Source organism: Scyliorhinus torazame, chromosome 1 (assembly GCF_047496885.1).
Source record: "Scyliorhinus torazame isolate Kashiwa2021f chromosome 1, sScyTor2.1, whole genome shotgun sequence".
NCBI classification, from domain to species: domain Eukaryota; kingdom Metazoa; phylum Chordata; class Chondrichthyes; order Carcharhiniformes; family Scyliorhinidae; genus Scyliorhinus; species Scyliorhinus torazame.
In genome coordinates this window covers 236,623,318-236,635,940 of record NC_092707.1, presented here as the reverse complement: position 1 = coordinate 236,635,940, position 12,623 = coordinate 236,623,318, and the positions used below count along the sequence as shown (strand labels likewise).

The 12,623-nt window shown below is 51.5% G+C and overlaps 1 protein-coding gene across 3 annotated transcripts in view; it reads right to left on the bottom strand.

Annotated features, from left to right (window-relative positions):
* Positions 1–3,221, bottom strand: part of kif25 (kinesin family member 25) — a 331,410-nt gene extending 328,189 nt beyond the window's left edge. For all 3 annotated transcript variants that reach the window (XM_072503593.1, XM_072503588.1, XM_072503600.1), the window contains exon 1: positions 3,011–3,221. In XM_072503593.1, coding sequence (XP_072359694.1) covers positions 3,011–3,205 — 195 coding nt within the window. In that variant the 5' untranslated portion in view covers positions 3,206–3,221. The remainder of the gene's footprint in view (positions 1–3,010) is intronic.
* Between the last annotated feature and the right edge of the window lie 9,402 nt (positions 3,222–12,623).

Here is a 12,623-nt window from a genome sequence, read left to right as displayed (position 1 = left end):
TTGATTTTTCTGCCCCGATAGGCACGGTTTTGGCAAGTTTTCAATGTCGAAGTCAAGTCCAGGCCACCAGACGTAGCTCATTTTGGAGACTCCTGGGTAGCCACTGTGTAGCTTCTTCAAAATTTGGTACTGGCCTAGGCAAGGGACGACCACTCCGGCTCACCGCAGGATCATGCCGTCTTCCATGCTGAATTCTTGACATTTAGATCGGAAGGACTTTAGATCCTTTCTGGAATGTCCTTGAGTTCCGTTGCTTAGGATCACATGGTGTAGTTTTGCAAGCGTGGGACCCGTCTGGGTCCATGTGTGGATTTGCTTTGCGGATACGGGCAGAGTATCCATAAAGTTTAATGTGATGATAACTTTGTCCATTACTGGAGGAAGCTGCGAGCTTGTGGGCAGCGATAGGTAACTCAGGACTTTGGCATTGATAATGTGTATTTCTGGGAGGCGCTTGAAGATGCACTCATAAGCCACCAACAATGGTGCCCTGCAAATAAACAGAGCCGAGGCGATGGGAGGGATCACTTTGTCCTCCTTAAAATTACCCAGAGGTTTATGGTCCGTGATTATCGTAAAGTGTCAGCCATAGATGCACAGATGGAATTTCTTCACTCCGAATATCATGGCCAGACCCTCTTTTTCGATTTGTGCATAGCATTGTTCTGCATCTGCCAGAGTTCGTGATGCATATCCCATGAGTTGCTCGGTGCCACCATCTTATCGATGGGAGAGGACTGCACTATTCTGTACAGAGAGGAATTACACGCTAGTTCCAGTGGTCTTGTAAGATTGTAGTGTACCAAGATGTTGGACGACAGCAGCTGTTGCTTCACTTTCATGGATGCTCTGTCCTGTGGCACCTGCCACGACAACTTGTTGTTTTTCTTCAACAATGCATGCGGGGGTGCCAGTAAGGTGGCTAGGTTGGGGATAAATTTCCCTTAACAGTTGAGGCCGAGGAGCGACTTCAATTCAATCATGTTTCGCGGGGTCAGTGCCCCTTTTATGGCCTTCATTTTATCCTCTACAGGGTGCAGGTCTTTACTGACGCTGTTTCCGAAGTATGTTACCTCGCCCGCCTGAAACACGTATTTTTCCCACTTGAGACGGACGCCCGCATAGGAGACTCACCATAGGACTTCCTCCAAGTTTGCCAGGAGTTCTTCTTCGGTGGCTCCTATAATTAATACATCATCCATGTACAGTACCAACCTAGGCAGTCCTTGAAGGATATTTTCCATTACATGCTGGGAAATGGTGCATGCTGATGAGACTCCGAAAGGTAGGAAGGTATTCGAGTAATCCCTTATGGGTGTTGATGGTGACATATTTTCTGGATGCTGTACTGGGCTCCAGCTGGAAATGCATGTAGCTTGGTAAACATGTGGCCTCCAGCCAGTTTTGTGTAGAAGTCTTCGATAAACTGCATGGGGCACTGGTCAAAGTTATAGGCTCTGTTGTCAGTTAATGTATACTCTCCACAAAGGTGAGCCGACTTGTCGGGCTTTAGTACCAGGACTATTGGTGCAGCCCATTCCGCAAATTGTACTGGGTGTATGATGCCATGTCTCGCCAGCCACCCATGTTCGACCTCTTGGTGAGCAAAACATAGGGGATCAGTTGCGCTCTGAAATACTTATGTAGGGCCTCTGGGTCTATGTAGATTTTTGTCCTTGCTCCTTTGATTTTGCCAAGGCCTTTCTGAAATACCTCAGGATATTTCCGAATGACTTTGTGAAGGCCACCTGTTCACATTTTGAAAATTTGCTGCCAGCGCAATCTGATTTTTTGCAGCCGTCTCTGCCCAGGAGACTGAGTCCTGCTCCTTGTATGACCAGTAGGGGGAGTCAGACCAGAGTAGTGGGTGCCCGGCGTCACAATGGTTCCTATACGTGGCCAGCCTGGCCCTGGTGTCTTGCAGGCCCAGGCCCACAACACCTGCTTGGAGGTGCCTGAAGGTCTGTTCCCCTATAATGGAGAGAACAGTTCCTGTGTCCACTTCCATTTGCAGGGTTGACCGTTTACCCGGAGTTTAATTTTGTTTGGGACAACTTTGGGAGTAGTGACGCAGTTCAGCTGCATCAGTACAATGACAAGAGGTTTCCTGGCAAGTCAGTCAATGGACCTTTCATCACAGTGTGCATGCCTATCCAGTATTCTCTGATATGCCACCCTGCGACGAGTAATTTACCTCCTGATTCAACAAAGCCTGTCTACCATCAACAAGGCACAAGTCAGGAGTACCTACTTGTGACACTAATAAAAAATTATACCTGCTGAATATTCTGAATTGTCTGGATGAGTGCAGCTCCAGCTACACTCAGAAGCTTGAAACAGGCATGGATTTGTTCAGGTCAAACTTTCTTTAACAACCTTAAGTTTTTTGATTATGGAAGAGAAGTGGTTCATGAGGGTAATGCAATTGACAACTCCAGTCCAAGTTCTACATGGACTTCCAAAAGGAATTTGATAAAGTGCCACATAAAAGGCTTGTCAGCGAAGTTGAAGCCCATGGAATCAGAAGGGACAGTGGAAACAAGGAAACAAGTTGACTGATTGGCAAGCGAGAGGAGTGGTGAGCAGTTATTTTTTGGACTGGGGGAAGGTATATAATGAGGTTCCTCGTAGAATCCCTACACTGCAGAAGGAAGGCATTCGGCCCTTCGAGTCTGCACCGACCCTCTGAAAGACCACCTTATCTCGGCCCAATTCCCTGCCCTCGTAACCCCACCTAACCTTCGGGCACTAAGGGGCAATTTAGCGTGGCCAGTCCACCCAACCTGCACACCTTTAACTGTGGGAGGAAATGGAGGACCCGGAGGAAACCCACGCAGACATGTGTGTAAACTCCATGGGTTAGTGTTAGGATCGAGTGGGGTGGAGGCTGTTGGGGACCGGACCGGGGGTCTCTCGGGCAGGTGTAAAAGGCGCGGCTTTATCAATGAACCGATGCGGGATAGACTGAGATCCGCCGGACATTGCCAGTGGCTGGGCTGCCGCTACTCACTCGCAATGTCCGCTCCAGCTGGCGGAGCCGCAGCTCCAAAAGCCGCTTCACCTCCATCCCGAATGCCAGCTCCCTCCGCAAATTGTAACGTATTGCCACGAGCACCAACCGTCCATCACCATGGGGCCGACCCGCGCGACGCTCCACCTGCCTAATTGCCCAAACAGCCGGAGCGCGGGCTCGAGGATCCGTCATCCATCACCATGGCGACGACCCGCGCCACTATCTTTCTTCCTGATTGGACCGAACACTTAACCAATAGGGGCGCGGGCCTGAGAACTGTGGTGGGAGCCTGGCTGCAATTTTGGGCTGGGAGGTTTACTGCTTTTGGCCAGCCAGCTGGTGAAGTGCAAACAGCCGAGCTGAAATAGGCTCATAGGTTTCTTATTTCCACCTGGAAAGAATTGGGGATCATTGTGATAAAGGATTGGATTGGGGTTTTTTTTCTGCCGGTGACGATGAGCAGGGAGGACTCTGGAATTAGCTTTAAAATTTCATACACTTTCCTCCCTCCAATTCATTGATATTTTTGCCTTTCATACAAAATCATAACATGGAAACAGGATTACCAGATATCAGTTTCTTTTAGTATATATGGTTTAGGAACATTGAAGGTGGAGTAGGTCACTCAGCCATAAGAAAGCTCTTTTAAATCATTGTCTGATCCTGGTTTCCTTTTAATGCTGGCCGTTTTTAAACCTACTTTTGGTAAGTTCAAAACCAAAGTTTTTGATTTTGAACTGTCCCCTCCAGCCTGGCTGCAAGCTGCTATTTGAACTGGCTCAGGCAATTTGATGCAGTGTCTCCAGTGGCATAGCTCGTGATGTAATTGTGATGGATTTGGGTAGCAACAAATCCCCTCTTCTGCAATGCCGGGACATTTTCTGTTTTCTATTCAGATTGCAAGAGCCTTTCAGAAGATTCTGGAGCAGAAAGGAGGTTCCAATTCTGCTTTCAGTCTCGTTCTGAGAAGGAGTTGGGCAGGACCCTGTTAAATATCTCTTCCAGAGAGGCTGGAACTTCTCTCTCTGATAGCTCGGCTGGAGTGAGCAGGTCTGAAAATACGGAGGCTGGGGATTGAGGGTGATTTAGAGATGTGGATCAGAAATTGGCTAGCTGAAAGAAGACAGAGGGTGGTGGTTGATGGGAAATGTTCAGAATGGAGTACAGTCACAAGTGGAGTACCACAAGGATCTGTTCTGGGGCCGTTGCTGTTTGTCATTTTTATCAATGGCCTAGAGGAAGGCACAGAAGGGTGGGTGAGTAAATTTGCAGATGATACTAAAGTCGGTGGTGTTGTCGATAGTGTGGAAGGATGTAGCAGGTTACAGAGGGATATAGATAAGCTGCAGAGCTGGGCTGAGAGGTGGCAAATGGAGTTTAATGTAGAGAAGTGTGAGGTGATTCACTTTGGAAGGAATAACAGGAATGCGGAATATTTGGCTAATGGTAAAGTTCTTGAAAGTGTGGCTGAGCAGAGGGATCTAGGTGTCCATGTACATAGATCCCTGAAAGTTGCCACCCAGGTTGATAGGGTTGTGAAGAAGGCCTATGGAGTGTTGGCCTTTATTGGTAGAGGGATTGAGTTCCGGAGTCGGGAGGTCATGTTGCAGCTGTACAGAACTCTGGTCCGGCCGCATTTGGAGTATTGCGTACAGTTCTGGTCACCGCATTATAGGAAGGACGTGGAGGCTTTGGAGCGGGTGCAGAGGAGATTTACCAGGATGTTGCCTGGTATGGAGGGAAAATCTTATGAGGAAAGGCTGACGGACTTGAGGTTGTTTTCGTTGGAGAGAAGAAGGTTAAGAGGAGACTTAATAGAGGCATACAAAATGATCAGGGGGTTGGATAGGGTGGACAGTGAGAGCCTTCTCCCGCGGATGGATATGGCTGGCACGAGGGGACATAACTTTAAACTGAGGGGTAATAGATATAGGACAGAGGTCAGAGGTAGGTTCTTTACGCAAAGAGTAGTGAGGCCGTGGAATGCCCTACCTGCTACAGTAGTGAACTCGCCAACATTGAGGGCATTTAAAAGTTTATTGGATAAACATATGGATGATAATGGCATAGTGTAGGTTAGATGGCTTTTGTTTCGGTGCAACATCGTGGGCCGAAGGGCCTGTACTGCGCTGTATTGTTCTATGTTCTATGTTCTATGAACACTTATCAGTCCTGTGAAGGTTTAACTCCTGAGTTAAATGTTGCAAGCATTCTTTCCAGCTACACATGTGCAAGTTTAATCCTTGTGGGAAAGGCTGAGAAAAGCCCCCAGGCTGATATTGCTCTCCCTCTTTTCTCTCCCTCCATACTGCAGCTAGAAACCCTGCACAAAGATCAGCCATGCAGCAGAAAGGCAGAGTAGATGGTGAACTTGCTGCAGACTCTTAGATAAAGAATTCTAGTACTAATTCAGTGAGACTGAGAGTCAATCTGGTGGAGGCCTGTCCAAGTGAAGGTGACTACCCAGCGGAATTCCTGCAGCCCGTGAGGTCCAATTGAAGGCAGACTCTAAAAGATCCAAACCAACTGATGATTTCAAGATTGCCGACCACCAAGACTACCACCTTAGCAACAAAGATCCATCTCAGCCCTTTTAATCTCTGTTATTTTTTAACCTTTCCTTCCCGCCCACTGTGCGCCTGTCTTGTGTGTGTCTGGGTGGAGGATGGGATGGGGTTTCCGGAATAGTACACCAGTTTATTCTTTTATTATAAATAACGTTTTTTTTAATGTTTTACTTAAAAATCTGGTGCCTGCAAGTCATTGGAGCAGTTGAGGGTCAAACGTCTCAGGAAAACATACAATTTATTGATTAATTCATTTATGTTGGGGATTCTTGGACTTGTGGGGCTGGAATTGACCGTGCACGAGCCCAGGGTGTCATAACACAGCCCATTGAGCCTGCTCATTCATCAATTAGATCATGGCTGATCAACTACCTCAATACCAATTTCACGCACTATCTCCATCTCCCTTGATGCCATTACTGTACAGAAATCTGTCTTTCTGTCTTGAACATGCTCAATGATTGAGCTTCCACAGCCCTCTTGACTAGAGAATGCCAAAGATTCACTATCGTCTGAGTGAAGAAAAACGTCTCCCCCACCCCCCACCCCCACCACCCCTCCCCATCTCAGTCCTAAACGGCCTGCCCCTTATTCTGACTATGGCCTGTGGTTCCAAACTCATCAGCCAGGGGAAACATCACAACTATATCAACCGTCAAGCCCTGAATGAATTTTGTAAGTTTCAAAAAGGTCACCTTTCATTCTTCATAACACTGGGGAATACAGACCCAGTCTCCTCAATCTCTCCTCATAAAACCATCCCAAAATCCCAGGAATTAGTCTGGTGAATCTATATTGCATTCTCTCCACGGCAAGTATATCTTTCGTTAGATAAGAAGACAAAAACATAGTACTCCAGGTTGCGGTCTCACCAAGGCTCGAGACAATTGCAGCAAAACATCTTTACCCCTCTATCAAATTCCCTTGCGATGGGCGGTACGGTGGCACAGTGGTTAGCACAGCTGCCTCACGGCTTCAAGGACCCAGGTTCAATTCCAGCCTCGGGTGACAGTGTGGAGTTTGCACTTTCTCCTCGTGTCGGCATGGGTGTCCGGTTTCCTACCATTGTCCAAAGATGCGCAGGTTAGGTGGCCATGCTAAATTGCCCTTAATGTCCAAAAGGTTAGGTGGTGTACTGGGATAGGGTGGCGGCATGGGCTTAAGTAGGGTGCTCTTTCCAAGGGCCGGTGTAGACTCAATGGATTGAATGGCCTCCTTCTGCACTGCAAATTCTATGAAACTATGAAACATACCATTTGCCTTCCATGTGGCTGTTGCATCTGCATGCTAGCTTTTAGTGAGTCACGAACCAGGACACCCAGGTCCCTTTGGACACCAATACATCCCAACCTCTCATCATTTCAGAATAATCTGTTGTTCTGCTTTTTTCTACCAAAGTGGACTTCACACTCAGTCACATTATATTCCATCTGCCACGTTCTTGCCCATTCAGTTAGCATTTCCAAGTGTCTGCGTGTGTTTCTTCCGGGTGCTCCGGTTTTCTCCCACAGTGCAAACATGTGAAGGTTAGGTGGATTTGCCATGTTACATTGCCCCTTAGGGTGGGGTTGCAGGAATGAGATAGTGATTGGGCCGAGGTAGAGTGGTCTTTCGAAGAATCGCTGCATACTCAGTGGGCCAAATGGCCTTCTGAATTTCAGGGATGCTATGAAACTAACAGTTCTTTCACTTTTCTAGTTTTAAAAAAATATATATTTATTAAAGTTTTTTAACACAATTTTTCTCCCTTACAAACAATAACCCCCCCCCCCCCCCCCCCCCCCCCCCCCCGTAACAAAATAACAAGAAATGGCACTGAGCAAGATATATACATGGCAAAATGATATATTTACATAGCTTTGTACACTGGCTCTCTCCCGCACAAGCCAGTTTCCCCAACCCTTCATGTTATCTCTTGCTCATCCATCCCCCCAGGCAATCCCCCATTCCTCCCCCCCCCTTCCCAGGACGTGTCCCCCCCCCCGAGTTGCTGCTGCTGCTGACCGACCTTCCTCTAACGCTCCGCGAGATAGTCTAGGAACGGTTGCCACTGCCTGTAGAACCCCTGCGCAGACCCTCTCAAGGCAAACTTAATTCTCTCCAGCTTTATGAACCCAGCCATGTCGTTTATCCAGGCCTCCACGCTGGGGGGCTTCGCCTCCTTCCACATTAGCAAGATCCGTCGCCGGGCTACTAGGGACGCAAAGGCCAGAATGCCGGCCTCTTTCGCCTCCTGCACTCCCGGCTCGTCCACTACTCCAAATATTGCTAGCCCCCAGCTTGGCTTGACCCGGACTTTCACCACCTGAGATATTGCTCCCGCCACTCCTCTCCAGAATCCCTCCAGTGCCGGGCATGACCAAAACATATGGACATGGTTCGCCGGGCTCCCTGAGCACCTTCCACATCTGTCCTCTACCCCAAAGAACCTACTCAACCTCGCCCCCGTCAAGTGCGCTCTGTGAACCACCTTAAATTGTATCAGGCTGAGCCTGGCACACGAGGAGGAGGAATTAACCCAACCTAGGGCATCAGCCCACAGACCTTCCTCAATCTCCTCCCCCAGCTCCTCCTCCCATTTACCCTTCAGCTCCTCTACCAGCGCTTCCCCCTCTTCTTTCATCTCCTGGTGTATTGCCGACACCTTGCCCTCCCCGACCCATACACCCGAGATCACCCTGTCTTGAATTTCTTGTGCCGGGAGAAACGGGAATTCCCTCACCTGTCGCCTCACAAACGCCCTCACCTGCATATATCTAAAAGCATTTCCCGGGGGTATCTCCTCCAGTGCCCCGAGGCTCGCAAACGTCCCGTCAATGAACAGGTCCCCCATTCTTCTAATCCCCGCCCGATGCCAGCTCTGGAACCCCCCGTCCATCCTCCCCGGGACAAACCAGTAGTTACCCCTGATCGGGGACCACACCGAGGCTCCCATTGCACCCCTGTGCCGTCTCCACTGGCCCCAGATCCTTAGCGTTGCCGCCACCACCGGGCTCGTGGTGTACCTTGTCGGCGAGAGCGGCAGCAGTGCCGTCACCAATGCCCCCAGGCTCATTCCTTTACAGGACGCCATCTCCATCCTCTTCCATGCCGCCCCCTCTCCCTCCGTCACCCACTTGCGGATCATCGCCACATTTTCTGCCCAGTAGTAGCTCCCTAGGTCCTCAGTCCCTACTTCGTTCCAGGAACCCTCTCCTTACCCTCGGGGTCCTATTCGCCCACACAAACCCCGTTATACTCCTACCTACTCTCTTGAAAAAGGCCTTGGTGATCACGATGGGAAGGCACTGAAACACAAACAGAAACCTCGGAAGGACCACCATTTTGACCGACTGCACTCTACCCGCCAGCGAGAGCGGTAACATGTCCCATCTTTTGAAGTCCTCCTCCATTTGCTCCACCAACCTCGTCAGATTCAGTTTATGTAGGGCCCCCCAACTCCTGGCTATCTGGATCCCCAGATACCGAAAGCTCCCCTCCGCCCTCCTCAGCGGTAGGTCCCCTATCCCTCTTTCTTGGTCCCCTGCCTGTAATACAAAGAGCTCACTCTTCCCTACATTGAGTTTATAGCCCAAAAACTCCCCAAACTCCCTTAGGGTCTGCATGACCTCCACCATCCCCTCCATTGGATCCGCCACGTACAGCAACAGGTCATCCGCATATAGCGACACCCGATGCTCTTCTCCCCCTCGGACCACCCCCCTCCATTTATTAGACTCCCTCAATGACATGGCCAAGGGTTCGATCGCCAATGCAAACAACAGCGGGGACAGGGGGCGTCCCTGCCTCGTTCATCGGTACAGCCGAAAGTACTCCGACCTCCGCCGGTTCGTCACTACACTCGCCACTGGGGCTCTGTAAAGGAGCTTAACCCAGCTGATAAACCCTCCCCCGAACGCAAACCTACACAGCACCTCCCAGAGGTACTCCCACTCTACTCGGTCAAAGGCGTTCTCCGCGTCCATAGCTGCCACTATCTCCGCCTCTCCCGCCTCCGATGGCATCATTATCACGTTTAAGAGCCGCCGCACATTAGTGTTTAATTGCCTGCCCTTTACGAATCCCGTCTGGTCCTCGTGGATCACCCCCGGGACACAGTCCTCGATCCTCGTGGCCAGCACTTTTGCCAACAACTTAGCATCCACATTGAGGAGCGAGATCGGCCTGTACGATCCACATTGCAGTGGGTCCTTGTCCCGCTTTAGGATCAAAGAAATTGTCGCTTCCGACATTGTCGGGGGCAGGGTCCCCTCCTCTCTTGCCTCATTAAAGGTCCTCACTAGTAGCGGGGCCAACAGGTCTACGTACTTCTTGCAGAACTCCACCGGGAACCCGTCCGATCCCGGGGCCTTCCCCGCCTGCATACTCCCCAAACCCTTGCTCAGCTCCTCCAACCCAATTGTTGCACCCAAACCAGCCACCTCTTGCTCCTCCACCCTCGGGAATCTCAGTTGGTCTAGGAATCGTCTCATCCCCTCTTCCCCCGCTGGGGGCTGGGATCTGTACAGCTCTTCATAGAAGGCCTTAAATACCTCGTTTATTTTTGTCGCCCTCCGAACCGTGGCTCCCCTTCCACCTTTGACTCCCCCTATTTCCCTAGCTGCCATCCTCTTACAGAGCTGGTGTGCTAGCATCCGACTAGCCTTTTCCCCATACTCGTAGGTCGCCCCCTGCGCCTTCCTCCACTGTGCCTCCGCCTTCCCTGTGGTCAACAGGTCAAACTCCGTCTGGAGCCGTTGTCTTTCCCCAAGTAATCTTTCCTCCGGGGCCTCTGCGTATCTCCTGTCCACTCTCAAAATCTCCCCCACTAACCTCTCCCTTTCCATGCCCTCTGTCTTCTCCCTATGAGCCCTGATGGAGATTAACTCTCCCCTGATCACCGCCTTCAACGCCTCCCATACCACCCCCACCCGCACCTCCACGTTGTCGTTGGCCTCCAAGTACCTTTCGATGCACCCCCTCACCTTCCCACACACCACCTCGTCCGCTAGCAGTCCCACATCCAGCCGCCACAGCGGGCGTTGGTCCCTCTCCTCTCCCAGCTCCAGTTCCACCCAGTGCGGGGCGTGGTCCGAAATGGCTATGGCCGAATACTCCGTCCCCTCCACCCTCGGGATGAGCGCCCTGCCCAGAACAAAAAAATCTATCCGGGAGTAGGCTTTGTGCACATGGGAGAAAAAAGAAAATTCCCTGGCCTGCGGCCTTGCAAACCGCCATGGGTCCACTCCCCCCATCTGATCCATAAACCCCCTAAGCACCTTGGCCGCAGCCGGCCTCTTTCCAGTCCTTGATCTGGAGCGTTCCAGTGCTGGGTCCAACACTGTATTGTAGTCCCTTCCCATTATCAGGCCTCCTATCTCCAGGTCCGCAATGCGCCCCAACATGCGCTTCATGAATCCAGCATCATCCCAGTTCGGGGTGTATACATTTACCAACACCACCCACGTCCCTTGCAGCCTACCACTCACCATCACATATCTCCCTCCATTATCCACTACGATAGTTTTGGCCTCAAATGACACACGCTTTCCCACCAATATTGCCACCCCTCTATTCTTCGCGTCCAGTCCCAAGTGGAATACCTGTCCTACCCATCCCTTTCTTAACCTGACCTGGTCCGCCACCTTCAGGTGTGTCTCTTGGAGCATGACCACGTCTGCCTTCAGTCCCTTTAAGTGCGTGAACACTCGAGCCCTCTTCACCGGCCCATTCAGGCCCCTCACGTTCCACATTATCAGCCGGATTGGAGTGGCTCTCACCCCGCCCTCCCCTCCCCGCCGACTAGCCATCTCCTTTTCTAGGCCAGTCCCGTGTCCGCGCCTCCCTCGCCCTCCAGTCCCCCAGCCGGGGACCCCCGTCCCGACCACCTCTTCTGTGTCCCATTCCCTTTCGGCCAGTGCAGCAGCAACCCTTTTTCCCACCCCTTCCCCCCCTCCCCCCCTCCCCTCCACCCGCTAGACCCCTGTCTAGCTTTTTTACTCCCCCCATATCACTCCCATAAGTCAGCTGACACCTGCTGACCCCGGCTTCCCCCGCCATCCCTTTGACCTCCCCATGTGGGAGTCTCCCAATCAATATACATTCCTTCGTTCCCCTTCCCGCCTTTCTTCCTGCGCGCGGGAAAACCCCGCGCTTTCCAAAGCCCGCCCCGCCCCCTCTGGCGCAGCTCCTGTCGCGGCCTTGTCTCTCTCCCCCAGCCCATGTAACATTTCCTGCGCGTGATTGACCCCCTATATACAACAACCATCACACATCAAACCTCAAACATCCCCCCCACCCTCACAAACCCTCAGTTAGAGTCCAACTTTTCGGTTTGTATGAAGGTCAACGCCTTTTCAGGCGTTTTGAAGTAATAGTGTTGACCCTTGTATGTGACCCACAGTCGCGCTGGCTGCAGCATTCCGAATTTCACTCCTTTCCGGTGCAACACCGCTTTGGCCCTGTTGAAACCCGCTCTCCGCTTTGCAACCTCCGTGCTCCAGTCCGGGTATATTCGGATCTCTGCATTGTCCCACTTACTGCTCCGCTCCTTCTTGGCCCATTTCAGGACCCTCTCTCTGTCCGTGAACCGGTGAAATCTCACCACCATCGCCCTTGGCGGCTCATTTGCCTTGGGCCTCCTCGCCAGCACCCGGTGTGCCCCGTCCAGTTCCAGCGACCTCGAAGGGGCCTCCGTGCCCATCATCGCCCCGATCATCGTGCTCGCGTGTGCCACGGCATCAGCCCCCTCCACTCCTTCAGGGAGACCCAGGATCCACAGATTCTTTCTCCTCGAGCTGTTCTCCAGGTCTTCGAGTCTTCCCGCCCACCTCTTGTGTAGTGCCTCGTGCTGCTCCACTCTCACCGCCAGGCCCAAGAGCTCGTCCTCATTCTCACTCACTCTTTTCTGTACCTCCTGGATCTTAACCTAGTGGGCTTTCTAGGTTATCCCTAGTCCTTCAATTGCCGCCAGCATAGGCGCCAGCATCTCCTTGCGCAGCTCCTTGAAGCAGTGCTTGATGAACACCTGCAGCTCCGGCCCGCACACCACTTTGTCCCCGGCC